Consider the following 25,309-nt stretch of genomic DNA (forward strand, 5'->3'; position numbering starts at 1 on the left):
AGAGACACTTCCTGTGACTGCCAAAGAGGACTCAGAGAAGGGGAAACCCCAGAGTCCAAATGAAAGAAACCCTATTATCTGGTTTGAATAGTTCGCCCCCTGGGGTGAGAACACATTTCCTAAATACTAGTGTGTCAGGAAGAGTGCTAAAGTCGGGTCTCAGGATGGAGGTGGGGTGGGGCTGGGGTTGAGAGTCATCATCTACCTTTCTCATCCCTAGGCAGGGGATAAAATGAACCACATATTTTTTTACACAAACATCCTCTCTAGATCAAAGTAGAACAATAGATTTTTATTTAATTAAAATAGATTAAAAACAGACTGTGTAAAAGAATTAGAATTCTCAATAATTTACTATTATTTACATTAGCAAGTGCTGGTCGTTAGTAGACACAGTGAGGACATGAGCTTGCAGGACCCAGACCTTCTGTGGTCTAAGCTGTAAGCATCCCTTCCTTCCTTCCCATCCCTTCCTTTCTGATCCATCCTGGCACTTGTGCCATTGAGGTCAGCAGGGGAAGGACTTCGAGCACCCTAGGCAGTGGTGACCGCATCACCGCCTGGCAGAAGAGCTGACAGGTGCTGGCAGTGAGGAGGACGCTCTCTTCCCTGGAAGAAAACTTTATATCAGGTTCATATGCACAGGACCATGAATGCTTTCCCCTCGCCGAAGCTAGCAATCTTCTCCAGGCTTGATGTTGTGTAAACGCTCCTTCCGGCTCATCCCAAACCCAGATTCCAGGGAGCAGATGTAAAGAAAAAAAAAAGAGCCACACATCCTTCTTAGGGAGGTCCTGAATCACTTAATATCCCCCGTCCACGAGGTCCAGAACTTGGTAACTTAGCAAAAATCCTCTTGAAATACTTTGTGTGTGCCTTTGACACACAAGAGAAAAGTGGGGAGTCAGGGCCATGTGACCAAGAGGAATGTTCCCTAAGTCGGCAGTGAGACAAGAAGAAGCATGGCCTGGCATCCCAGAAGAGGCGGGCTGGAGGGGCTGAGAGCAGGAAGAAGGCCCCTCGGTGCTGCCTATGGTCATCGGGATCCCGTGTGCCTCTGCTTTCTAAATACCCAGGCCTGCTGAACCTCAGGACCCTAGGAGGTCCAGGCTGAGCAGTAGCTTTGGCCCTTGGAGGAGCACAGTAGACAGCATGAGGACATGCAGTCGAGGTTGGAGGCAGAGAAGGCCCGATGGAGAGGCTCAGTCCAAAATGTCCGTCTCAAACGGAACCAAATGGTAATAGGACAAGTTGGTGACATAAGCCTCTGGGTCGTCACCATCTTCCAGCTCTGAGGTGAACTCACCACCATTCTCAAACCTGAAAGAGACGACAGAGGTGAAGGCCACTGTATGGGACCCTAGCGAGAAGAAAGAGAGGACAAGAGGCAGCCAGGGCAGTGCCAAGATACTGAGGGCTCCAGGTTCTATGGAAGGGGACAAGGGACATTAAGGAGATAAGGTCCTTTCCAGGCTCGCAGCAGACACGTGGGAAGAACCATGAACACACAAACTAGTTTAAATGGGTGGTACCGCCCAGGCAGCGCTTTTGAGCTTTGCTGACTTGGCGATTACTTTCTGCATCTGTAAGGTAGTGGGGCCTTTATGCTTTCTTTATTCACAGTGATATTCTGGCTCCCGTTCTGTGTCAGCTCAAAGATTAACAGTGGACAGGCGGGTATAGGTGATGTGGTCCCAGGAGCTTGCAAGGAGCCAGGGAGGGACACTACAGGAGGCTCCCTATGGTCATGGAGGCAGGCTCTACCTCCCTATGGTCCTGGAGGCAGGCTCTACCTAGTGGCCAAGCCTAGTTTGACCCAGGATGACTTGGGCTCTGAAGGATGAAAGTTGTGGTTTCTTGGGGACCTCTGGCTGGCAGGGATAGCACGCTGGTGCACACTGAATGAGTGTTAAGGGAAGGAAAGCCCTTCGGCTTTGTGTGAGATGGAGCTGGCCAGAGACTGTCATGGTAGAGGAGTCAGATGGAGACCTTTTCACATCACCAGCTGCTACAGGGCCTAGGTCTGCTTGCCTCCACAACATACCCAGGGACCCCGTTCTGTCCCCAGGAACACCTAGCAACAAAGCCAGACCTCCCAACTGGCAGGCACTCTCCAGCACAGTCTAGCCAGAAGTTCCATTGCAGAGGAGGGTAGAATGCAGGCCACAATGAGTGGCCTTTGGCTGTCCAGCCATCAGTAGTCAAAGCTCCTGAGTCATCACAGACTAGGGTTCTAACTGGTCACCCATCAACTTGTGAGACAAACATATGTGTCCCAGTCCCGGTCCAGGAAGTCTAGAAGCATCTGGATTCTGGATCCTGGACCAGAGTACAGTGTTTTACACCTCAGAGCCAACACAAACTATCTCCTGGAGTTTTGCAACTTCTGAATGCCCCTCACATCTAGTGATTGGGTGACTCTTCCTCCCCTAGATCAATTAACCAAACTCTCGCCAGACGATGGCATGAACATTTAAAACACCCAAACTGGCAGGGCCTGCTGCTGTTCTCAACCTGTGGCTCACGACCCCTTTGGAGGTCAAATGATTCTTTCATAGGGGTCGCATATCAGATATCCTACATAATAGTAGCAAAATTGTAGTTATGAATTAGCAATGAAAATAATATTCTGGTTGGAGTCACGAGGAGCTGTATTAAACATGAAGAACTGTATTGAAGGGTTGCAGAACTGACAAGCTTGGGAACCACTGCTGTAGAGCATTGCACATACCACCAGCTTTCGACCCCTTGTAGGAAAACGCATTAGAGGACGTGCACTCACAAATGCTCTGTGGAATCCGCATCCAGGAGCTGGTCCTTCCCGTTGGGTATGCTGTGGTCAATGACTATGGTCTCTGTGTTTGCCAAACAAAATCCATTGGACCTCATGATTTCTGAAAACCAAAGCCATGAGGTAAGTACTCAGGAGAGGTCAGTGTTTGAGGTTAAAGTTTCAGGATTTATCATCGATCGACAGCTCTCAGCCTGGGTAAGCGATGTTTCCCTGTGCGGTGCACAGTTACCAATGCAAACTCATAACTGATCAGAGTGCTGAGGAGTAGTGACTGCTACAGGCTCAGGTCTACACAGGACATCTACAATCACCCCCTCTGAGGTTCAGGGGACATTGTGGAAGAAGGGGCAGAAAGAATGTAAGAGGTGGAGGGTGGGGAGGAGGACTGTGAATTGCCGTCTTCTGGACTTGACATAGCGGCTGTACCCAAGAGCTCACAGCAACACTGTCTTCTGCACAAGACTGGGCCCAGTGACAGTCTGTCGTGGACAGAAGATGGGCTTATAAGGTCCCACCTTTTCCTGGGGAGCTATGGGGGCCATGAAAGGGCAAGTAACATTTCTCGACAGTGTAGACACAGTCAAGTTGCCCTTGTTCAATAAATAACCTCCTACCCATGGTCACAATAGCAATTCTAAATATAGTGCATCATTAAAAAAATAAAATTAAAAGGCATGAGAATAGGAGGGTGAACTTGTAAAGAAAGGGTGTGTGTGTGTATGTGTATGAAATTATAAAATAAAATTTTAGAGCTGAAGTTTATATCAGTCTCCCCCTCCCCCATCACCCACTGTCTCCAGCTCTCTCTCCCGATACCCAGAGAATCCTTCTAGTGTTCAGACAGGAAGATGGAGATGCTGACACCAGTACCACAGGAGCAGTGTATCTCTCCCTGAAACAAGATCCTCTGGTATCTGAGCACCTCCACGTGTGCCCTGCCTGTGGGTTTACAGTGGAGGCTGGAGGGAAGTAGATGGAGGACTGGGCACAAGTCTGAGGCAGGCTCTATCCACCATTGTGACATGTGACATCACACCGTTTCCCTGCCCTTTCTGAGCTCTACCCTGTGGCTGAGACAGGGCTGACAGAATCTGCATCCTGGGTGGTGCTAAGAATTGCATTGGATGAGATCAGATTGTGTTTTAAATGAGTGGCTCACTGACTTTGTATCATGAAACTGTATATATATTTCTATTTTCCCCCAGTAAGCACCGATGTGGGTACTTTAGAAAAATCAACAAACAAAAGCAGCTTCCTTTGTCTACACTGGCGGTTAGTTTACAAGGGCTCTCCTGTGGCTGAAAGAGCTGACGGGGAGGATTGGTGGCTGGCACCAAGCTAGAAGCTTTCACTGCAGCCTTGTGGCCTTGGGACTCTTCTCTACGGGAAACCTTTAAGTTTGTTATTGGAGAATGTCACGGCAAGCAAGCATCCATTTAGTTAGACAGCCTCTTTGAATATCAAAACCCATGATGTCTAAATATCTAATGCAGACTGGGGCGGTGTTTCTAGAATCTCCACTTATTCTCCCTCTAGGCTTTATGTCATCTTTAGATCACTTATAATACCTGGTGCAATGTAAATGATATCTAAGTCATTGTTATAATGATGGAGGAGAAAGGGCTACACATGATCAGTAGACAGAGTCCTTTTCCTAGTATTTTGGCCTGGACTTAGTTGAATCCAGACTCTGGACCCACAGACATGGAGAGCTGACTGTTTAAGAACCTCGTGTGGCTTGGCTCTCTTCTTTTTTAACCTACTATAGCCTTGACAGTTCAGAAGGAACTGAATCTCCTTTCCCTCGAGAGATCATCAGGCTTGGTGCCATCTTGAATTCTCCCTCTCTGTGATCCTCACTCATCTCCAGTCCTTGGCTCTCAGGCAGCTGAGCTCCATGCTTAGGACCACCTCTGAAGTCCTCCTAAGCAAGGCTCTTGCCTACACTTAACACTTACCACACATTCTGGGTATGTTTAATCCGCAAGATTGCATCCTCACCTTAGGGACACATTTGACTTTAGCCTTTCCTCATCCGCAGGCCCACACAGTCAATAAGAGCATCTCTCCCCATCCTAAGGGTTACTGGACATCAGACGCCTTTGTCTCTAAAGAATCATCTTAGCCTTCTCCCCACTGGACCACAGTGTAATTATTCCTGAGTATATAAATTTGCTTTTTTGTGATGAAAATGATCACTTCCTGATTATTTTTCACCTTCCTAGGCATTTGGGGTTCCATTCTTAGAACTTCTGTTCTTAGGCAGAGAATTTTTAGGGAACTAGCCAGAAAGAAATAAAGAAAAATAGGTTTCTTCTTCACTCTCACTTTTTCATTAGTTTGCTAAGGACTTGCTGAAATGCATGTCTGGTTCCTGGGGAAGGGGCTAGCACGTGTCATGGGTCTTCTGGAGAAGGAGCTGGCATATGCCATGGCTCTCTTGCAGCATGTTTCCTCAGTCAGTCACACTCATGGGATATCAGCTCTGGCTCCCTCCCCTGCCTTCTTCCCTGCTCCTCCACCCAGTGGTGTGCAGCACCGGGGAGGGACTCAGCAAACCAATAAGAAAGGAGTCTGGGAACTCGGGTCAGCTACATTTCTGGGTACATAGAGCAAAGGAAAGATGCTCAGGAAGTGAGCTGTCAGACTGAAAATCACTGAACCCCACACAAGTTCCGATTCTCTCGCCTCCCCACTCAGAGGGTGTGGCAGCAGAGAACCACTTTCTTTATTGTTCTTATTAACTGTGACCCAAATCTGTCTGTCTGAGGAAGTACAGGCAGCCCCAGTACAGCCTTCACACTGCTAACTGACAGCCCAAGTCTTATCCTCCCAGCTACCATGGGAATCCGGGATCGGGAATGAATCCTGGGATGCAAGACACTTCTGTACAAACTCCTGAAGCTATCTGCATGCCTAATCTTTGCTAAATGTGAACTGCAGAGTCAAAGATGTGGAATCTTTACTGGACTTTCCAGAATAGATTTGGAACAAGTCACTCCTCAGATGTCTATGACAAAGAGTTCCTAAGGCCAGTATAGCCCTGAGGACACTAAAGTATATTGGTCTCCAATCTCTCAAAGTCCTAGATCCAGGCCACTGAGGGATATTGGTCAAAATGCTGGTATTTCACCAAAGATAGTCCCCAGAAGCTCTGGGTTCCTCCTGCATCCCTAGGTTACCCTCATCACGCTGAACCAGCAGTCTCCTGAGCACACAGATGGAGTCTATAAACCATCAGTGCATCCATTCCAAACCAGCTTGGAAACGGATGGCTCACCAAGAATCACGAACACAAAAGCAGGTACCACAGCAGGCTCAAAGCCTAGCCCGACACACACGGCTCTCCCTATGCCTGAGCTAGCTAACACTGGAGCAAAGATTCTGTGACAGTTTATATTTTCATTTCTTCCATTCACTTAAAAGCAATACCTTAAGAAGAGTCATCACTTAAAAACCTAAGAAGGGTTATCCAAAATTTACAACAAGGAAAGCCTGAGCTTATCGTGTGTCTACCTGCAGGGGCCATCAGTTTAAAACGACCACTTTGCTAATAGTCCTGCAGCACTGCCCTCCCCAGTCGCCATCTACACACTGATCAACAACCTCCTGAATGGGAAGTTACTCTTGGATCAGTCTCTACTGGAGGGTGGTGCAGTGACTTGAGGGTGAAATGTCCCCTGTAGGTTTGTGTGTTTGAACACTTAATCCCCAGCCAGTCGTGCTGCTTTGGAAGATTGGGGTACCTTTAGGAGGGGATCCTCACTGGGGTGAGTCACTTAGGGGTGGGTTTGTAGTTTCATAGCCTGGCCCAACTTCCTGTCTACTCTGCCTCTTGACTGCAGCTACAATGTGACCAGCTGTCTCACACCCCCACAACCATGCCTTCCTCTATACGATGGGCTGTATCCCTTCTAAACTGGAAGTCAAAATAAACCCTTTCTCCTTTAAGCTGTGTCTTTAGTGACAGTAATGAGGAGAGTAACCAACGGAAGTGACGTGGACAAAGAACTTGTACCTTCAAGCTCAGTAAGGCCTTGTTGATGTTCATATTATGGGACTGCAGACTGCTGTGCTGCTGGTAAGCCACGACATTAGCACGTATGCACACTGACCCCAAGTACAGCTGTTTCCAACCTTGTTCCTGCTACCTGTGCCTGGAGAACAGGTTAGTTCTGCTTGGTTGTCCTCTATACAGGGCTCAGCTGCATTAAACAGGAAGATTGTCTGAAGACTCTAACAAACACTTAAGTCTCAAATAATACTCATTATTACCATGACACTTGCTCATGATTTTCCACCTGTTGTCACACAAGAATAATAATTAAGAAACTGAAGAAAGTGTTATAATTAAAGAAATATTACAGTGCCTGCAGCCCATTTTCAAACAAACTTAAAATACGAATTCCTCACATGTCAGTTTAGAACCCACAGCAAAAAAAATCACTAGCTGGTTTAATTTTTTAGGCCACATCCCTAACTCTAGAAAACAGTTCATTTTCAGGTTAACCCCACACCCTGTGCAAGGATCAAACTCAAGGTCTCGCCTTGCTAGGCATGGTTCTGCCTCTGAGCCATTCTCTAGACCGCAAGATGCTTTCATGTTCCTATGTTCCTATTCTGTAATGCTTAATTTATAGTTAATTTTAGAATTGTAGGTAAGCCATGAAGGCACAGACAGGACTCCCACATGACCCATAGCAGCCCCCCTATTGTCAATACTTCGTACAGTTAAGGTCCCTCATCACATTCAGGGAATACCCAGTGGATGATGCTACTGAGTGTAAAGCCCCTTCATTGGGGTTTCTCTAGTGCCTCACTACTGCTACTTTCTTCTGCTACAGATGCAGTCCAGAACTTGGCTACACTGAGCTGTCGGGATCTCCTTGACTCTGATGGCTTTGGTCTGTCCGTGTTTCTCATGCAGGCCTTGTGAGGAATTCAGGTGAGCGACTTCACAACTCTTCCTTGGAGCTGGATATCCAGGTGGCTAAAACTCGGTGATGATATGTCACTGGGCAGAATCCCACAAGGCATGTTGAGTGCCCCTCTGTGGAAGTATGGGGCATGCGTGTGTGCATGTGTGTGTTGCAACAGTGTGCACAGGCCTACTGGCGATGCTAAACCGGGATGGGTAGGTTGCTTTCTCTTTGCCATTATCAAATATCTCAGAGAACAAGGTCTTAATACTGTGCAAACAACCCTGTTTTTCCTTGAACTTCCCCCATTGGTCTTAGCTTATCTCCATCACTGGAAAAAATTTGCAATATTTCCCAGTTAGTGTACATGGTGTTGTAATGGTGATTTTCCTAACTGTCATTAACCCTTCAGGTCATCAATTTCCTGATTCCTTTCTTCTGCAGGTCTTTAACCAGCCTCGGAAGCATTCACAGTACCGCCTTCCTCCTTTCTAAGTCCTCCCTAGCATTATATTTTCAGTTTACTCCAACAACAGAACAAAAGCCTAAGCAATATCCTTTTGTTAACTAGATGACCTGTCTATCTCTATATAGTAAAGCTTATGGCTAAGATCGAATGGATACTGGATTAATGAACAACAACAAAAAGTATTCCCTATCAAACCTTGATGGGAACAACTTACTTCTGTGGATGAAATCTACGGGTTCTACTAGCATATCCCAGAGAAGCTGAGACCTGAGACCTCTGTTTCCTTAGTGCTACGTAGTCATGGCTGCACCGCATCCGTGTGCTCTTGGGTTTGATAAACATTTAGATCAACACAGGAAATGAATGCTTAAGTCTGAGTGGCTATCCTTGCCAAAGCACTAGAATATTGACAGGATTTCTTCAGTACAACCAGTGCCTGCTGCCATCTGGTGGAGCCCTCACCACCTACAGCCTCAACATCCAAAGAGAAAAAACAGGCCTCTCAAGTCCCAGGCTCCATAAATCAGCATCCCCAGATAGGGGAATCTGTGGCAACTCCATGGCACCCACCGGCTCTCCAAATGCCAGAGTGCAGGAAGAAATCCCCCAAGAGAAGAAGAGAAAGGTCGGTGTAGGTCTTCACCATCGCCATCTGTTTCTTAAATGGAAAGACTTGGAGGGAATGAAGTGGGAGGGAGGGTTTGCCTTGGTGACCCTTGAGGGTCACAACACAAACAATAACCAGAGTCCAGTGGAGGAGCCCCAAGATCTGGATATGATATGACAAGATCAAAAGTCATCCATTGTTCAGACAACCCAGACAAACTGCCTCACTACATGCAATCAGCTGAATAGAAGGTTCTAGAGCTCAGATGCCAGTTTAAAAAAGACCCCTAGGCCCTTAAACTGCCTGCTCTCCTCTAAGATAACCAGGAAGTTGCTACACAATGAACAGCCCATATGGACCACCCACCCTGTGCACTCACGGTCGTGGGTTCTCCCGCAAGTGGTGTATGCCTATAATTCCAATACTGAGGAGGTTGACATAGTTAGGGAGGACTGTTGTAAGTTCAAGGCCAGCCTGCGCTAAATAGTAAGTTAAAGGTTAGCCTCCCAAAGAAATGAAAAAATAAAAAAATAAAAAATAAAACAATTATCTGGACAAGTATAGCCAGCTTTTAGGAAAACAGCAAGCAGGCCATGGGGCCCCTTCCTTCCTCTGTAGGCCTCACGGTGTTGACTTCCCCTTACAGTGGCTGACTTTCAGTGCTAGAAGGCTCAGTACAATGTCAATGCCAACAATACCAAAGCTAAAAGCTTCCCTAAAGCCAACAGCCAAATTCAACACCTCCTCAAAGGGGCTCCCTCACTTCCGCAGGTCGGCCACTGACTCCAGTCATTACCTCAGAAATGCTTTCCTGGGGCTGAAGATACGCTCAGCAGTTAAGAATACTTGATGTTCTTCCAGAAGACCCACACTCAGTTCCCAGCACCCACCTGGTGGCTCACAACCGTCTACCACTCCAGTTCTGAGAGCTCCAGTGCCTTCTTTAGCCTCTGTGGACACCAGGCACACACATGTAAATATACATGCTACAGACGTGCAGACAAAACACATATACAGACACAAAACTAAAATAATAAATATTGTTTAAAAGAATGCCTCCCTAATATTTTCATCGTCATTATATTCTTTCTTAAGTATTCTAACTAATATGTCAAATTAACTCCTTTGGAAGTAAAAATAACACACTTGGCAGTCACCAAGTAGAAGGTACTTAACGCTGCTTAGTAAGGATTCAGCGATCATTTTTCTGAGCCAGGGAAGTGACCTTTCTAGAGCCCAGTCAGTGGTAGAGGCTGAGTCCACCCACCCCATAGACACACTGGAAAGGGCCTTGAAACCACAGCCACTAAGCACAATCCTCCCACGCCTTCACCACAGTCCTCCCTCACCTTCATCACAATCCTCCCATGCCTTCACCACAGTCCTCCCTCACCTTCATCACAGTCCTCCCATGCCTTCACCACAGTCCTCCCACACCTTCATCACAGTCCTCCCATGCCTTCACCACAGTCCTCCCTCACCTTCATCACAGTCCTCCCATGCCTTCACCACAGTCCTCCCTCACCTTCATCACAGTCCTCCCATGCCTTCACCACAGTCCTCCCTCGCCTTCACCACAGTCCTCCCACACCTTTACCACAGTCCTCCCACGCCTTCATCACAGTCCTCCCATGCCTTCACCACAGTCCTCCCTCACCTTCATCACAGTCCTCCCATGCCTTCACCACAGTCCTCCCTCACCTTCATCACAGTCCTCCCATGCCTTCACCACAGTCCTCCCTCACCTTCATCACAATCCTCCCACGCCTTCACCACAGTCCTCCCACACCTTCATCGAGGCTCTTACCTGATATTTTAACAGGACTTTGAAAGCTGGGTTGGATCTTATGGACATTATCATTTTTTAACACCTGATCCAAAGGCGATCTTTCAAAGAAGGTGAGAACAACCTCAGACCTGGAATACTGGGAATAAACACAGTGATTACTGATAAAGCTCTCCACCGCAGGTCTCCCGTGTTTGCTGGGGTGGTGTTTCTGCACAGAGGTGACCCCAACTGATGTGACGCTCAGGAGGCTGTCCCAGACCCGTGCAGGGGCTGCTTCATGGCCTGTGCCCAGTGACTGGATCACTGTAGCTTCTTTGTTTCGAGGTGGCTACGGGCAGGGCCTCTTGCTAGGGCGGGTGGCTCGGCGGAATGCTTGGCACAGAGCTGGCATATCACTCTCAGCTCTCCTTTACTATCTGTTGGGTGGCTTCTACGTGCCCAATTTTCCTTTAAGAACCTTTAAGAGCTAAGGAGTTCTGCCTGACCCTCCAGGTTCTTATTTCCTGCATCAAGCTCACAGTTCAGAAATGTAACTGAACACCGAGCTGCCAGCGTGGATGCTGACACTGCCCTGGGCTTGCTGATGCCTATTCTAAACCTAAGCAAGAAGAGGGATCCGAGGGGAGGGAAGAGAGCAAAGGCCGCTGCTTCTGGAGAAGCCTCTGGCCCCTCCTGCTTCAGACCTCATGGCTCTCCTTCCACTCTGTTCCCTGAAGAGAAAGGACTCCAGCGGGGAGTCCCACAGACTTCTCCCTTCCCTCTATCGCCCTTCAGGACTTCTGGGAATGAAACACTGAGTGAGATGCCCGCAGCCGTCTTTAAGGCTGGTGGTGATGGGCCACTCTGGCCTCCCTGCTCACCTTACACGGCATGCTGATGACCGTCTCCAGCAGCTTCTCGACCTCATTGAGCCTGGTCTCTATGTCATGTGCACCCTTGATGGCGAGCAGTCCTAGAACAGAGACAGAAACGGCCAGGTCAGTTGGGTGAGCAGCCTATGACGAAATATGTAACAAATACACAACAGGTGTCCCTCGATGAAAACACCACCCCAGTGCCACGTTTCACAGCAAAATGTCCTTAATTCTTAAGGAAGACACATCTCAGTGTCTCCCGTGAATTCTTGAAACCACAGATAGAGCCGGACCCAAGAAAACAAATCCTTTTCCATCCTGGTTCAGTCCAAATCACAGCCGTACCCATGGCTGTCGCTTTTGCTGTTTAAACTGAGATGGGAAAGCTACCATGAATTTCATCTTCACAACTTCATAGACACATGATATCCTCTACTGTAGACTGCAGACCCCTTTGCCTGCATTTGTGGGTTTTGGCTTCCTCATTTAAGTGCGACTATCCACCTCTTCTCTCAAAGCAGGGCTTCATAGCATCTCTTTGCGTGCATCTCCCATTTTATGACCAGGATTAAGCAAAAGTGGGCTTATAGAACCCTGAGCACTGAGATACCCAAACAGGAGAGACCTGATAATTGAGACTGCTGCTAATGATTGGCAGTCAGGTGGCATATACAGTGCGGAGACCCGAGACAAAGGAACCAGTCTCCTCCCAGGGAAAAAAGGGTGGGATGGGGTGGCTTAACGTTGTGCTCCCTAGAATGGAAAGCAATTCGAGGCATAGGAATTGTTTATTTTGAGAATCTCTGACCTGAAAGAATGGGAAACAAAGCCCCAGATAAGGGAGATTTAGCACCTGCTCAGCCTTGTGTGTCGAGTGCTAACCTGTAAGGTCCTGGACTAACCTTCCCCTGAGAAGCCAGCCAGTAATGTATGGTTCTGCTGCGACCCATGTCACACACACACACAAATGGCAGTGGAAGTAGAACAGGGTGTAAGATCCCCTGCGGTGGGACATCCTGGGGCCATGCCACTAACACCTGGACACAGCAGGGCTTAACCAGAGACCCCCTCGGGTTGCCACCACTATGACGACTGCATAAGGGGTGTGTGACCCAGAATCCACTACCCCGAGTGACACAGGAAAGGATACATTCTTCCAGTGACAAGACCTGTGTCAATGGAGCCCATATTTAGGCAAGGCATGTGAATGCAATGTTCAGAAGGAAAAATAGATCTCCAGGAAAATACACATGGGCGTGGCTCACAGCCCTCTCCAGGAGCCCAAGCATCAGTACGTATTGTGGGTACCACAGAGTGGTCACCACAGGCTCTGGCAGGCTGTTGGGCTGTGCGGTATTTTATTTTAAAAACCTTACAGCTCAAGACCGTATGTGGAGCTTCCTCTGTCTCCCATGAGCAATGTAAAGGTAAGACTTCTCACTTCAGCGTCTCCCACCAGCTTTCAAGGGATGGAATTAGGAGCCCTTAGTATGCTAGCTTTGCCCCGGACTCTGTATGACCAGAATGGGACAATCCCTACCATCTGCAGCAGAACCCCAGAGACCTAGATCCAGAACTATGGTCGGTTCTGAAAAGTTTCTCTCAGGCTTTGGTTTGATTTTGTTAACAAAAGATAAAGTGCTAAGGTTTGGGGCAACTGACTCCCCGCAATGACTGACCACCTGCATCAACTGACCACCTGCAACAACTGACCACGATCAAAATTTCTAAATTTTCTAATTTCTAAAACAGCCTGATTGAAATTAGGATAAACTCAAACCTGGCTACTCCTACCAGAGAGTCTTCAGATGTAATGAAAGAACGTTTTTTTCTTTTTTAATTTTATTTTATATTTTATGAGTACACTGTAGCTGTCTTCAGACACACTAGAAGAGGGCTTTGGATCCCATTACAGATGGTTGTGAGCCACCATGTGGGTGCTGGGAATTGAACTCAGGACCTCTAGAAGAGCAGTCAGTGCTGTCAACCTCTGAGCCATCTCTCCAGCCCAAAAGAACATGTCTAAAAGGCTAGCTAGGCTATCCCCATGTCCATGGCAGTGCCTCCCTCACCTGGCCTCCAAGTATGCAAATACCCTTACTTGTTTTCTGGTCCTGCCCTTCCTTCTCTCCTTCCCTCCCTCCTTCCCTCCCCCACCCCCATCTTTCCTCCCTTCTCTCTTTAACCATAGAGGCCACAGGTGGTCAGGCATGGAATGTGCAAGACCCAGAGCTGACAGAGTAGACTGCGACTGACTCATTGGAAAACCTCAAGCTCCATACACACTGCATCAGCCTGCACTCAAGCACAGCACTCCAACCATCACTAGAGAAAGGGACTGGGCCACCCCCTCCCTCTCTTCCTAAGCCACGCCCCACCCCTGTCTGATGAAGAAAGGAAAAGAAAAGCAAAAATATCAGAGTGCCAAAGGCATCAAAGCCCTGAGCTCCCTAAACAGATTTCAAACATTTAGAGGGGGGTTGGGGGGAGGGAGAGAGAGTGTGTGTTTGTGTTATACACAGCAGGTGGCATTTTGGGCATAATGTGGCATATATGACATTGGTCCCATAAGAGATATCACCTAGTAACAGCACAGCTGGCTCAGTTTGTGTAAATACACTCAGGATAGTCACACAGTGACAGAATTCTCTCAAAGACACCTTTCTCAGCATCGCAGTCATTAAGAGGGTGTGGTTGTGTGCATACATAAGGATGCAGGTACTATTCTTGCAGCAGGCTGCTTTGAGCATCCTCCCTTGCTACAGAGTAGTCTACAGAGGACAGAGCCTAGTCAGAACTCCTTGGAGTTATTTGTAAAGAGAAAACACACACACACACACCAGTTCCTCAGGGAGCTGAATTCTTCAAAGAGGCAAAGCCGCCTTCTGTTTGCGGAGAGCTACAATCCTCGTTCTGAACCCATCACACCGACACAGCAACTATGTTTATTCTCTGAAAGGGTGGCTCGTAGGAGAACATCCTCCTCTGCAGCCAGTGCAGGGACATTCTACACCACTGTACAGGGTGGAAGCATCTATTCTGGATTCTCAAACAACGAGCTTTGATCTTGCCCTTAAGATGTAGTGCAAGAGCCTGGTTACACCTCTGTTCCTCTTGGCTGGGTTCACAACCTCCAACAGAGAGGGAAACACTGCTTTCCGTCAGTGTGCTGGTTTGAACAAGAATGTCCCCAAATGGGCTTGGATGGTTGAGCAGTTGGTGACATTGTTTGGGGAGGTTTAAGAGGTGTGGTCTTATTGGAGGAAGCGTGTCACAAGAGGCAGTCTCTGAGAGTTTAAAAACCCACACCATTTCCAGTCGAGCTCTTCTTGCTTTATGGTTCACAGTGTGAGCTCTCAGCTCCCTGCTCCCGCTGCATGCCCACTGCTGGCTGACATGCCATCCCATCTGGAGCTTTAAGGCCACATCAGCTCTTCCTTCCATGAGTTGCCTTGGTCAATGTTTTATCACAGCAATAGGAAAACATCTACAATCGGTCTTTCAAGGCAGCCAATTTCACAACTTAGTGAATTGTGAATTTCAAATACGTATGAGTCTCTGCTTTAGTTGTCAGGAACAGGTGACAGAAGCCATGGCTCCAAGTAGAATGGTTACTAGCCCAGTGCCCTAGTTGCTCACATTCACACCTTTTCCTATTGCACCTGCTAAGCCTTTTCCTTGGGACTCAAGTTATTTGGCTCTTAAAGGCTTAGACCAGCTTTGAAAAAATGTCACCTTTTCAACTTTATATTTTATGTATTTAAACACAACAACTATAGGGTACCTGATGCTTATTGGTCTGATATTCCGAATGTCACTAGTGGTTTAAGAAAAGTCGTGGAACTGCCCAGGGGTCCTTTTTCCTTTTAAAGGATTTAGCCTTGCAAGAACAGAGGATTTGTTTGTGTTTAACTGGTTTCGTCAAAAGCAAACACCTGCTTGACTCCTGGATGCAAACTTGAATGAATCAGGCATAATAGCTGTGATTTCCAAAAGTGTCTAACATGATTTTGTTATCTGAAGTTGTAATGAACGATACTGCAGGTGGACAAGATAATTGTGACTGCAGAGATGCACTCAAAAATAAGTGTCACTGGGAGGCAGTAATTCCGAATTTGACCAGCAGAGGGTGCCAAAACACCACATAAGCCTAAGGGTATCTCAAACTGGAAATGATTTTGCCCACTTCTCCACATGGGAAGAATTTGACCCAGAAGGCTTCGTTCTCCCTGAAAATTTTCTAATTTCTGAAAACGTTTAATTACTCATATAACCTCAAGTTCCAAAATTTCCCAACATATAGTTTGTGACACAAGAATTTTATCCAAGTTTAGTACAAGCAGTTAAGTTAAAGGCTTAAAAAATTATTAATACCATATGTATTGCAGTAACCCAAAGACATAAATATTGTCGAACTAAATGTCAGCTTGATTGGGCATGGTGGTGCATTACTTCAATCCTGACATTTAGGACGCAGAGGCAGGCCTAGTCCACACAGGGAATTCCAGGCCAGCTAGAGATTCATCATAGTGAGACCCTATTTCAAAAATGAGTCAGCCTAGAGCTGCCCCCCTCCACTCCAGGGGTGTGTGGCTTTAGCCTCACAAAAACATAGTTTGTGGTTGTTCTCATAATTAGCTGCTTTTAGCAAAAGTAAACACCTGCTTTAATCCTGGAACCAAAACTCAATGAAGCAAGCATAAACAAATTAGTTTCCTAACCTCAGCAAACTGAGGGTCTGACGTCCCATGTCTTTGTTAGACAGAGCTTGGCCTCCATACTTTTGACAAATGCCCCAGGCTTCCTTGGCAGAAGACTTGGTGGGCTGGGATGAGGTGGGGGGCAGGGGCAGGGTGGAGAGAAGCACTTCTAACATTAGTGCCTCCTCCGCAGAGGAATTCTGGTTAATAAAGGGCAGATGAAGCGGAGGTCAGCAGAGAAGACATGCATTAAGGGTCGTCCATGGCCCACAGCACCTGCCTCTCTTAAGAGGGAGGAAGCTTTCTGACTCCCCCACAAAGGACAGCCCCAGGGGGAAACTTTTTATTAGGGCCAGATAACAAACTGCATTGAAGTGGCTTCTTGTCCATTTAACAAATGTGCCCATCAACACACTGTGCATGGAAGCGCAGGTCTAGGAAAAGCTGACTGTATGTATTTGTGTGCTGTGAGAGAGGTACTGGGGCTGGGGGGTCACTGAAAGACTGAATACATCACAAATTCTGGAAACAACATACTTTACTTTTTAGGAAAACATTCAATCACTTCTAAATATCGCCTTCCCTCCTTCTTGCTTGTAGGCTGGCTTGCTGGGGATAAAACGAACCAGGGGCCTTGAACTCATACTGAGCAGGAACCCCTGCTCTAAACAGGTACTCCCCTGGGCTCTAAGCAGAGGCTGAGATCAGGTCCTCCAGCGGAGGTCCTAACATCTTAGAAAACCCCAAGTGAGTCTTTGCTCGGTGCTGTTGCACAGTGTGCATGCGCGCCCGCATGGCACGCACATGCGCAACTGTGTGTTGACGCAGGATAGAACATCGGGGAACACAGACACACACAAAAGTTCCCTTGAGCCCTACCACATGCCAGCGGACTCTGGCTGGCTGACCTGCCCCTCCTTTCTGTTCCATTGAGCAGAGCAGAGCCAGGTGTGCAGGGATCACAGAGACAGAGGTGAGAAGTGCCGTCCTGCGCATGCCTCTCCCGGGATGAAAAGCTGGAAGGAGAACACGGGAGGGAGGTGGAGCCAGGAGGAAACTTCCTGGGAACCCACAGGAGGAAGCTGTTCTTCCTTCCTCTTCTAAAGCTTCCTGCTCCCAGCAGGGGCCTCTGAAAAGGGACCAAGCTGTTTTCTCCAAGTGGGAAATAAAAATGCATCGGAATGGAACTTTCTGATTTTTTTCTCCCAGTTTCCTAATCCCTCCTCTCTGCTCATTATTTTTCTCCAACCTAAAGCAAAATTCCCTTCCTAGAACTCAGGCAGTTTGTAGAAGCCAGTCACAAACCAGGCATGGTGGCACATGCCTGTAGTTCCAGCATTCAGGATGCTGGCCCTGGCTACAAGGTGAGACCCTATTTAACGAAACAAGTACCCCCCCCCCCCCCATTCATGTGGCCATTCTTTTCCTACTGTGCTGGGAATGAACCCTAAAATCGTTCATACTAGCCGTGTGGTCCACTAAGCTGCCCCTTCCTGCCCCTGCCAGTTGGGCTTCAATAAAAGGCATTTGCCCATTTTCACCTCTCCACACAGGAAGGGCACACTGTCTGAAGTTCACAAACCATGGATTGGGGGATACCATGGCCTAAACCTGCGTATAAACCCTGCCTCTCCTAGATATCGGTGCTGTCCACAAGGTGGTCAGGAGGCATACATTGACCACACATGGTGGACAGGGCTCAGGCCTTGGAAAACACAGAGCATGCCCCTACTCACTCCAGCAGGAGGGGGCATGAAGGATGAACAGAAATGGCGGTGTGGAGGTCCACAAGAGGCCCTGAGGCTGGGGAGGGTATGCAGCGGTAGGAGCTGAGGCAGAGATAAAGGCAAGCCCCCCAGAGCGTAAGGAGAGCAAGGCTTCCCAGGCAGGTTCCGACAGCAAGCACACTACATGCTTGGCAATTCTGTTGCTTGGAGTGGCACACACACTGACCCAGGATTGCCCAGGCTCTCAAGTCTGACCCACACCAAGCAATAAGTCCTAGTCTGGGACCCGATGAAGACATAGGTCCAATCAGTCCCACTGTGGTACCTGGCACCATCTCTCTTAGCCAGGGCAAGGTAGGGTCACACCTGCAAAGGGCACTGTTGGAAGCAGTGAGCTGGCTCTTAGGTGGGTCAGCCTTGTAGGATGCTCCGGTCTCCACATTGTCCTGCCTAGAGCCCTTTTACTGGAGCTAAGGGCTTACTCTGGGCATAAGGCAGACAACTTGAAAAGGCCAGCAACTCCATGTCCCTAGGTTGGTGCTAGGCACTTCGTGGCTACAGTTACTCAGTAGAAGTCACCACTTTGCCACACAGGTGTTCTTGTTGCTATCAAATCAAGAATGAGCCACCAGCAAGGAGAGAAGCCAGGGGAAGGCAGTGTAGTAGGCAAATTAGAATAAAATACTCGTATGCACTGTCACCATGAAACCTATTACTTTATAGGCTTACTAGAAAATAGGAGGAGAAGGGGAGGGGGAAGGAAGAGGAGAAAGGCAGAAATTCCAAACCCTGAGGATTAGGCTACTTGGCTGAAAGCCATAAGAGCTGGCTGTGTCTCCTGCTTTGCTACCCAATCTCCCAGACCCTCAATGTCCTCACACAGAAAAGGTGACAACAGGACACTACCAGCAGAGTCCCTTCCACTCCCCTGCTTTCCCTGTTCTGTCCAAGTACAATGACGTTTTCCTCATCCGCAAAGGGTAAGCAGCAGACGTCTGCTCTCTAAACAAATGGGAGAGGCGAGTTTGCATGTGTACGTTCCAAGAAATAACTTGTGGCAGTCATCACTCCACTTGGGGGTGGGATGAGGACAGGCACCAGCCATCACTGTCATCAGAACAGCTAGCAGCACATGAGCACACAGACCAGGAGACACCGAGGCTGCCAGGAGTGAACAGCACGGGACCATGGCTACTCTGCTTCCTCCCATCTTCCCACCAGTGGGGACAAATGTCAAATCAAGGGGCTCTCAGGGTCTTCTCCAGAACAAGAAGTGGCAAAACACAGCCTTTTAAGTGATGGCAACTGAAAAACAGACAGTACACACATACTGATGCGTGACCCAAAGATGCCCAAAAAAATGGCACTACTGTGGGGCTGAGAGTTTAGTTCAGAAGCAGAATGAGTATCTAGAATGCACAATCCTGGGTCCAATCACCAGCACACCAAATATAAATATACTATAACCATCTTTCTGTGTCTTGGCAGTACCAATCCATGACAGCATGTGCCTTCAATCTGTTGTCCTCAGCCTGCTGCTGGCCCAGAGGAAGGTGTGATGGCCTGGCTTTCACCTTTGAAGATACTCAAACAAAACATAGGCTGGCTTGTGCCTCACTGCCAGTCCCTTGGACCCTCCCAGGTAGAAGCCTACACTCTTCACTTGCTGCAAGCTGAGCACTGTGGAGAGGTACCTCATCTTTGATTCTCTCTGCCTTACTATGCACACGTACTGTGGCTATTCTTGCTGTCAACTATGCACAATGCAGGAGTGGATCTCCTCTTACTTCTGGAAAGTGTCTGCCAAACCAGCAGAGAATTATCAGGCCCAAACTGGTTTTTGAAATGGCAGGGACCTAAGTTTCCGGAGTGCACAGACACCTGAGTGCACAGGGTCAGGGGTGCCTTGACCACAGGCTCACAGTGAGGCCGGGAGGAGAAGAGACACAGCTTCTCTCTCCAGCATCCCATGGGAGAAGCCGTGACGTAGGTGCAAGAAGCTGGACTGGCTATGTAAGTTCTAACTGGTTCCATCTACAGCTAGGAAAGGCAGCCCACGTGTCGTGGTGGCCTGGGCCATAGTACAAGACCTATGGCATGGATTCAGGGAATCAGAAACCAAGTGCAGCCAAGAAATTATTTATGGAAGAAGAGAGTCGAGGATGTCGGAGTGGAGACTGGGGTGGGCAGCAGGGCAGGGATCTAGAAACAAGTACAAAACAAGGAAGAGGGAGAGAGGGAAGAGGAGCAGGCACCCCGGGACAGGATGGTGGGGGGGGGCTCTACACATGAAAGAGACGATAAATAAACAAACAAATAAATAAATGGTGAGTCAGAGGAAATGGTCAAATCCAAGAAGTGAAAGCTGCCCAGACAGGATGGCAGGATGTCCCTGGGGAAGCTCTACGTGGGGAGGAGGCTGTAGCAAACGCCAAAGGCAGCATCCTAACATCCCAACATCCAAGGCCAGGCAGAAGTGGCAACTCCATACCCAGCTCAGCTATTCAGACCCGCCTATAACATGCTCACAAAGAAAGTCAGCTTGGTGCCTCTGAGCCACAGCTGGTCCTCCCTGTTTGCCAGTGACATCACACTTATCCCTGATGATGACAATATGATGGAGAGCTGGGGCAGACAAGGGGAACAGAGCACAGGTCTGGGATGTGGAGCCAGGGGCTACATCGTGTCCAATCATTCCTGGTACTATCCCAGCTAAGGCTCTCTTGTCTGGGAAGATACAGTGTCCCATACACTGGAGGTGCCCAGCATTGGTGATGAAGCTGAACACAGCAGTGACAGGAACACCAGGCACTGCAGGTTCATGTGACAATTTGGGCTGCTAAATGCCAGGTTCCAGGCTGCCCCACCCTCCACCCCACCCCTGCAGCCAGCCCTTCCTACTCCACTGAAGCACAGTGAGCCAGAACTCTCAGCTTGCGCCCTGTGCCCCACACACCAACCTTTAGTCTCTCAGCACCTCCATGGATTCCCCCCTTCCCCCAGGCCAGTGTGCAGCCCCTTCTCACGCCTGCTCCATTATGCCCGGTCCCAGCAACCCTCCATACCTCCTCCATGTTCTCCCTTGTTCTGTTCCGTCTGTCTCAGCACATCAGCTGGAGTTCAACTCATACCAAATCAACTGCCTGGCTCAGAGTCCTCAGTGAGGACGGAGATCATGACTGATGTCATTTGCCTTCCCACCTCCCTAACCTATACTCTCCACCGCAGCTATTCTGATCTCACCACTGCGAACTCCCAACCCCAACGTGTTCTCTATCCACCTGGAGGCCCCAGGTGACTAGTGCTTTGGTTTTTTTCCTCCAAATCTCTAACTCAGTAAGATCGTCCTCGGCTCCCTTATCTAAAAACAAAACATCTTCCCTGCCCCCTAAAGTTATTGCTTCTTTTGTGGCTTATGTAGCACTGTTTCTTCTGAGTACCAAAATGCAGCAATCAAAAGGATAGTGCAAGGTTTTAGCTGTTGCTGGCTACTTGTTTCCTTGCCTCCGGCACCTGCGCGGTGCCTGGCAGCCGATATGGGATCACATAAATGAATGCAAACCCAAAATGTAGTCACCAAGCGTCTAAGCTCACCTGGCCACTTTGAAATAGAATCTGTAGCAGCAGAGATAACCAGGCCAGCTCAGACGTCACAGCTCTGCCATGGGTGCTTACTACAGAGAGGATCAAAATACTCCAAGAGTCTCAAATGGTCAACAGGAAACATTTGCATGTTTCTGCTTTTAAGCGCAGGCCTTCCCCTATGTGTGAGATGTAAACAAATCGAGAGGTCTTGCTCACAATCCGAAGCAGTGGGTATCACAAAGCACAGGGGACTTAAACACAAGACACAACCCCATGTGAAAGAGAACAGAAAAGTAAGAGGGGGCGAGGGGACACCCTGGCAACCCAAACACAATGTCCACAAGAAACAGCCATCTTCCCATCCCAGGGCTGAAGGACAGCAAGAAGCGGCTCTATCAGCCCTGGGTCATAAGCTACCAACCTGCTGCTAGTTAAGTGTCTGGAGAGACCTAGTTCCATGGGAAAAAAAAAAAAAAAAAAAAAACTACAGGAGAGAAGCAAGACTGAAATCAGCACTACTTTATCTCATCCAAACAGCACCGTGCCTAAACCCCATACAGGGGTCCCTGCCTGTGTGTCACCAGGACACATAAAGAGGCAATGATCATCCACCAAGCATAACACCACAGAAGAAAAGAAAACCTAATTCTCTCATGGCAGTACTGCAGGAGCCAAGACGGAGGGCTCAGCACCTCTTCAACTTCGTGAAGATTCAGAAATGCAAAGTAGAGTCGTGGCCTCCCCACTAGTCTGGGTATCAGGAACTACTACCAGCCTCTTCCCGGGGAAGCTTTTCTAATGAAAACCAGGTAACATAAATCAAGCTTGGCCCAGAGATTTCAATAAATACAGACGTGGGAATCTGCCTGACAGAAATTAAATTGCCAGCACTCCACACAGCTGGAGTGCTTCCCTGTTGATAGTTTGAAAATACGATTTTTTAAAGCAAATAACAAATTTGCATGGACAAGAGGTAGAATCTTCTTTTGTGTTACTATGGGGTATTTTTACTTGGCACACGACTTTCCCTAGACTTGAAAGGATCAATGGAAGTAAAAGGACCTTCGTGGTTTTGTGGAAGAAATTGAGGGTGGCCCTAGGGAAGAATCAAGCAGAGAAAGGAGAAACAGAATGGATCGTGATTCAGGGTCACCTCTCTATTGTGCCCAGAGTCCACCCTCATTTCATCTAGGGAGTACTAGGTGGACCCTCATAAGAGGTTTGCATCAGCTAGGACCGGGCACCAGTGATGGGCAGTTCTAATGGTCACTTAGTAGGTTGTCAGCCACTGCATCTCAACCCAGCCGCCCTGCCAGCTCCATCAGTACATCTAACCCACTTCTCCCTACCCTTCAGATACTTGAAGGCAGCTCTCATAGCCCTTGGTTTCCTCCATGATAGTCACCCACTTCTCATCACTTCTAAATACTTCCTTTACTCTGGAGAATGTGCAGCTACACTGCAGGGCCTGTGACTCCAGATGGTTGCATACATGCAAACGAGGCCAGGTGAACAAGGGTAAGATGGTTTCCTCCCTTCTGCTTCAGGGAAGGCCTTTTCGCCTGTGACTCCACCCTGAAGTCACATCCCTTCCCGCACTCTCTGCAACCAGCGCCCCTGGCCAGAAGGCACCAGTAGTAAACAAGTGTCCTTTACAGACGCTTATTGTCACCAGATACAGCCTGGCGGTTCACCCCTCACAAAACCCCACAGGCAACAGGTATTCTCATAGATGATTCTAGTCTGTGGTCACAGCAGAGCTCTGGGAACTGCTCAGAGGGAGAGCCAGAAAGTTCAACTTGTTTATGGACAGCCTTATTCCAGAAGAAGCCACTGAGTAAACCAGCGACCCTTCCTGATGCTTTCCTGACTCAGACATTCATTTGTTAAATTAAAACTACAACAAAGAGCGAATTTAAAGCAATAAAAACAGGCCTAATCTTGACAACGTTGCTCAGCCACTGGGAGCGGCTGGGATGGAGATCTAAACCAGGCTTGTCACTCCGGGCCTCCACACTCACTTGCTTTTGGGAACCTGTCCAAATGATGTGTCTGCCAGGGGATGTGTCATGAGAATGGAGCTAATTATCCACATAAGCCACACATTGGTGGAACCTATCACCAGAGGGAAACGGAGGTTATCTCAAGACCTTAGCCAGACAGGCGGCCAAGGAAATGCGTACTGGCTAACCTTGAGTAACTTTGCCCCAAGCTGTCACAGGATGACTGCTTTGAGGACTTGGGTCCAAGGGTCTCAGAGCCCCGGGAGGCCACGTACTGGGGGGAAGTCTGCTCAGAAGCTATATTGATCCCTCCTGCCCTACCGCTTACCCGGCTCTTTGCCTCACATTTTATTCTTCCCCCCTCCCCCGTCTCTATCAAGGTCTCTCTCCAGTTTCCTCCACTCTTCCAGTCCTTTTGCTGTCCTTAGGAAGCAAAGGGGAAGCCACTGCTGTTTGAGAAAAACAACAGTCACAGCCAACCAGGACCGTCACACGGCCTGAGAGGAGGCGGCCATGGCTAATCAAATCCGAATGCGGACCCGGCTCAGGGGTGGGGACCCTGGGTTGGCCGGACAGATCCAGGCGGGGCGGCCTCCTCCTAGGAGAGGTGGAAAAGATTGCTGCGTGGCACCTCGCTTTCAGGCTCAGCTGTCCCCGGGGCAGAATACAGATGGGGCCTCTACTGGGCAGGACCTGAGCAGCGATCATACCTGCTGCGATCACCCCAGTTTCGATACTCTATAACGGTCTCTACCCTTTCCAGCAAACCCATTCCAGCCTCTACTGGTTCTCCACAGCAGCTGGGACCCAGTAGCTGTCAGCTCTGGATGTCGCCTCCGCTTCTTCACTAGAGGCTCGTTCTTTGGGACAGTCAGGCGAGAGTCCTGCTGACCTTGTCCCTTTCCCCAGCCATCTCATTTATCCTCCAAGAGTGTGCGCCCCAGACTCCGTGCCGGTTCCCAGCCCTTTCTGAACGACCATTCAGGAAAGCCGGGGTCTAGGATGTCCTCCGTCAGGTGCCGAATAGTAGAGTTTTAAGTAACTCTTCCCGCGGACTTCATCGCACTTGGATGAGCTCCTCACTAAGTTCCTCCCCCACAAAGCCCCTCCCGAAAACCGCATCTCCCCGCATCCCCCGGTGCCCCCAGTCCCGCAGCCCCGCACCTTGCCGCAGCGGCGTGCGCGCCAGCTCAGACCGGTCCTCGGGGAAGGCATCGCGGAGGCGCTTGCACAGGCGGCCCAGGTCGGCGAAGCTGCGGTGCAGGTAGAGCACGCTGCGGTCCGACCACTCGGTGCGGATTTCGAAGAACTCCTCCTCATCGCCGCGCCTGCTGACGATGAGCCTGCGGATCCCGTTCACCCAGCAACCGCGCACGAACATGTTCACGAGCGACGTGCCCTCAAACACCGCCGAGGCCATGCCGCGGGCGGCGCATGCCCCTGCCGCCGGGGGCGCCCTCGGCCCCCGCCTGGGGTCCGCCTGGGCAGAGTGAGTCCTGGCAGGGGCGATCAGGGGTTCTCCGTGGGACGCGCTCGATTCCCGCAACGGCGGTTAAGAGTCCCCGTGGGGGAGAAGTTGGTGCCCCGCGAATACGCCGCAGCTCTGCGCTCACTCTGGGGCGGCTACGTGTGGCCCGCGCGCTCAGGGCGGCGCCGCCAGGAGTCTGTGGGACTGAACGGGCTGCGGCTTTATAAGGCACTTCCCATCGCGGGCGGCGACGTCGAGTCCCGGCTGCGGCGCCTCCCTCCTGCCTCCCGCTGACCCGCCGCGGGCGGTCCCGGCCCAGAGCTGCACGCAAATCGCCTCCTCCCTGGTCTGCCAACTGCTAGGCGAGGCTGGTCCTGCGCTCTCCCCGCGCGCA

General features: G+C 49.3%; 1 protein-coding gene across 4 annotated transcripts; it reads right to left on the minus strand.

Moving 5' to 3' along the window:
- Window positions 1-271: 271 nt before the first annotated feature.
- Pxdc1 (PX domain containing 1) lies at window positions 272-25,113 on the minus strand. 4 transcript variants are annotated; one of them, NR_168613.1, is made up of 6 exons: window positions 24,612-25,113; window positions 11,439-11,530; window positions 10,597-10,714; window positions 9,586-9,739; window positions 2,783-2,894; window positions 272-1,320 (listed from the first exon to the last, which is right to left on the minus strand). NR_168613.1 is itself a non-coding variant. In NM_001382845.1 (6 exons), exons 1-6 carry the CDS (start codon window positions 24,865-24,867, stop codon window positions 1,203-1,205), a joined length of 756 nt encoding a protein of 251 aa, NP_001369774.1. In that variant the 5' UTR covers window positions 24,868-25,113; the 3' UTR covers window positions 272-1,202. The 4 variants fall into 4 exon arrangements, 2 of the variants coding, with proteins under 2 accessions (NP_001369774.1, NP_080107.3); NM_001382845.1 differs by having other exon boundaries at window positions 9,680-9,739; NR_168618.1 differs by lacking the exon at window positions 9,586-9,739 and having other exon boundaries at window positions 11,444-11,530.
- Window positions 25,114-25,309: the final 196 nt, after the last annotated feature.

The sequence above is a fragment of the Mus musculus genome, chromosome 13, assembly GCF_000001635.26.
Source record: "Mus musculus strain C57BL/6J chromosome 13, GRCm38.p6 C57BL/6J".
Classification (NCBI taxonomy): domain Eukaryota; kingdom Metazoa; phylum Chordata; class Mammalia; order Rodentia; family Muridae; genus Mus; species Mus musculus.

Bases quoted from the DNA above. Each gene is read 5' to 3' on its own strand.
- Pxdc1 (NM_001382845.1), bottom strand. From the start codon at position 24,867: ATGGCCTCGGCGGTGTTTGAGGGCACGTCGCTCGTGAACATGTTCGTG. The intron at 10,715-11,438 runs GTGAGCAGGGAG...GTTTATTCCCAG, and splicing joins TCATCAGCATGCCGTGTAAG to TATTCCAGGTCTGAGGTTGT. The intron at 9,740-10,596 runs GTAAGAGCCTCG...TGGTGTCCACAG, and splicing joins AAGTCCTGTTAAAATATCAG to AGGCTAAAGAAGGCACTGGA.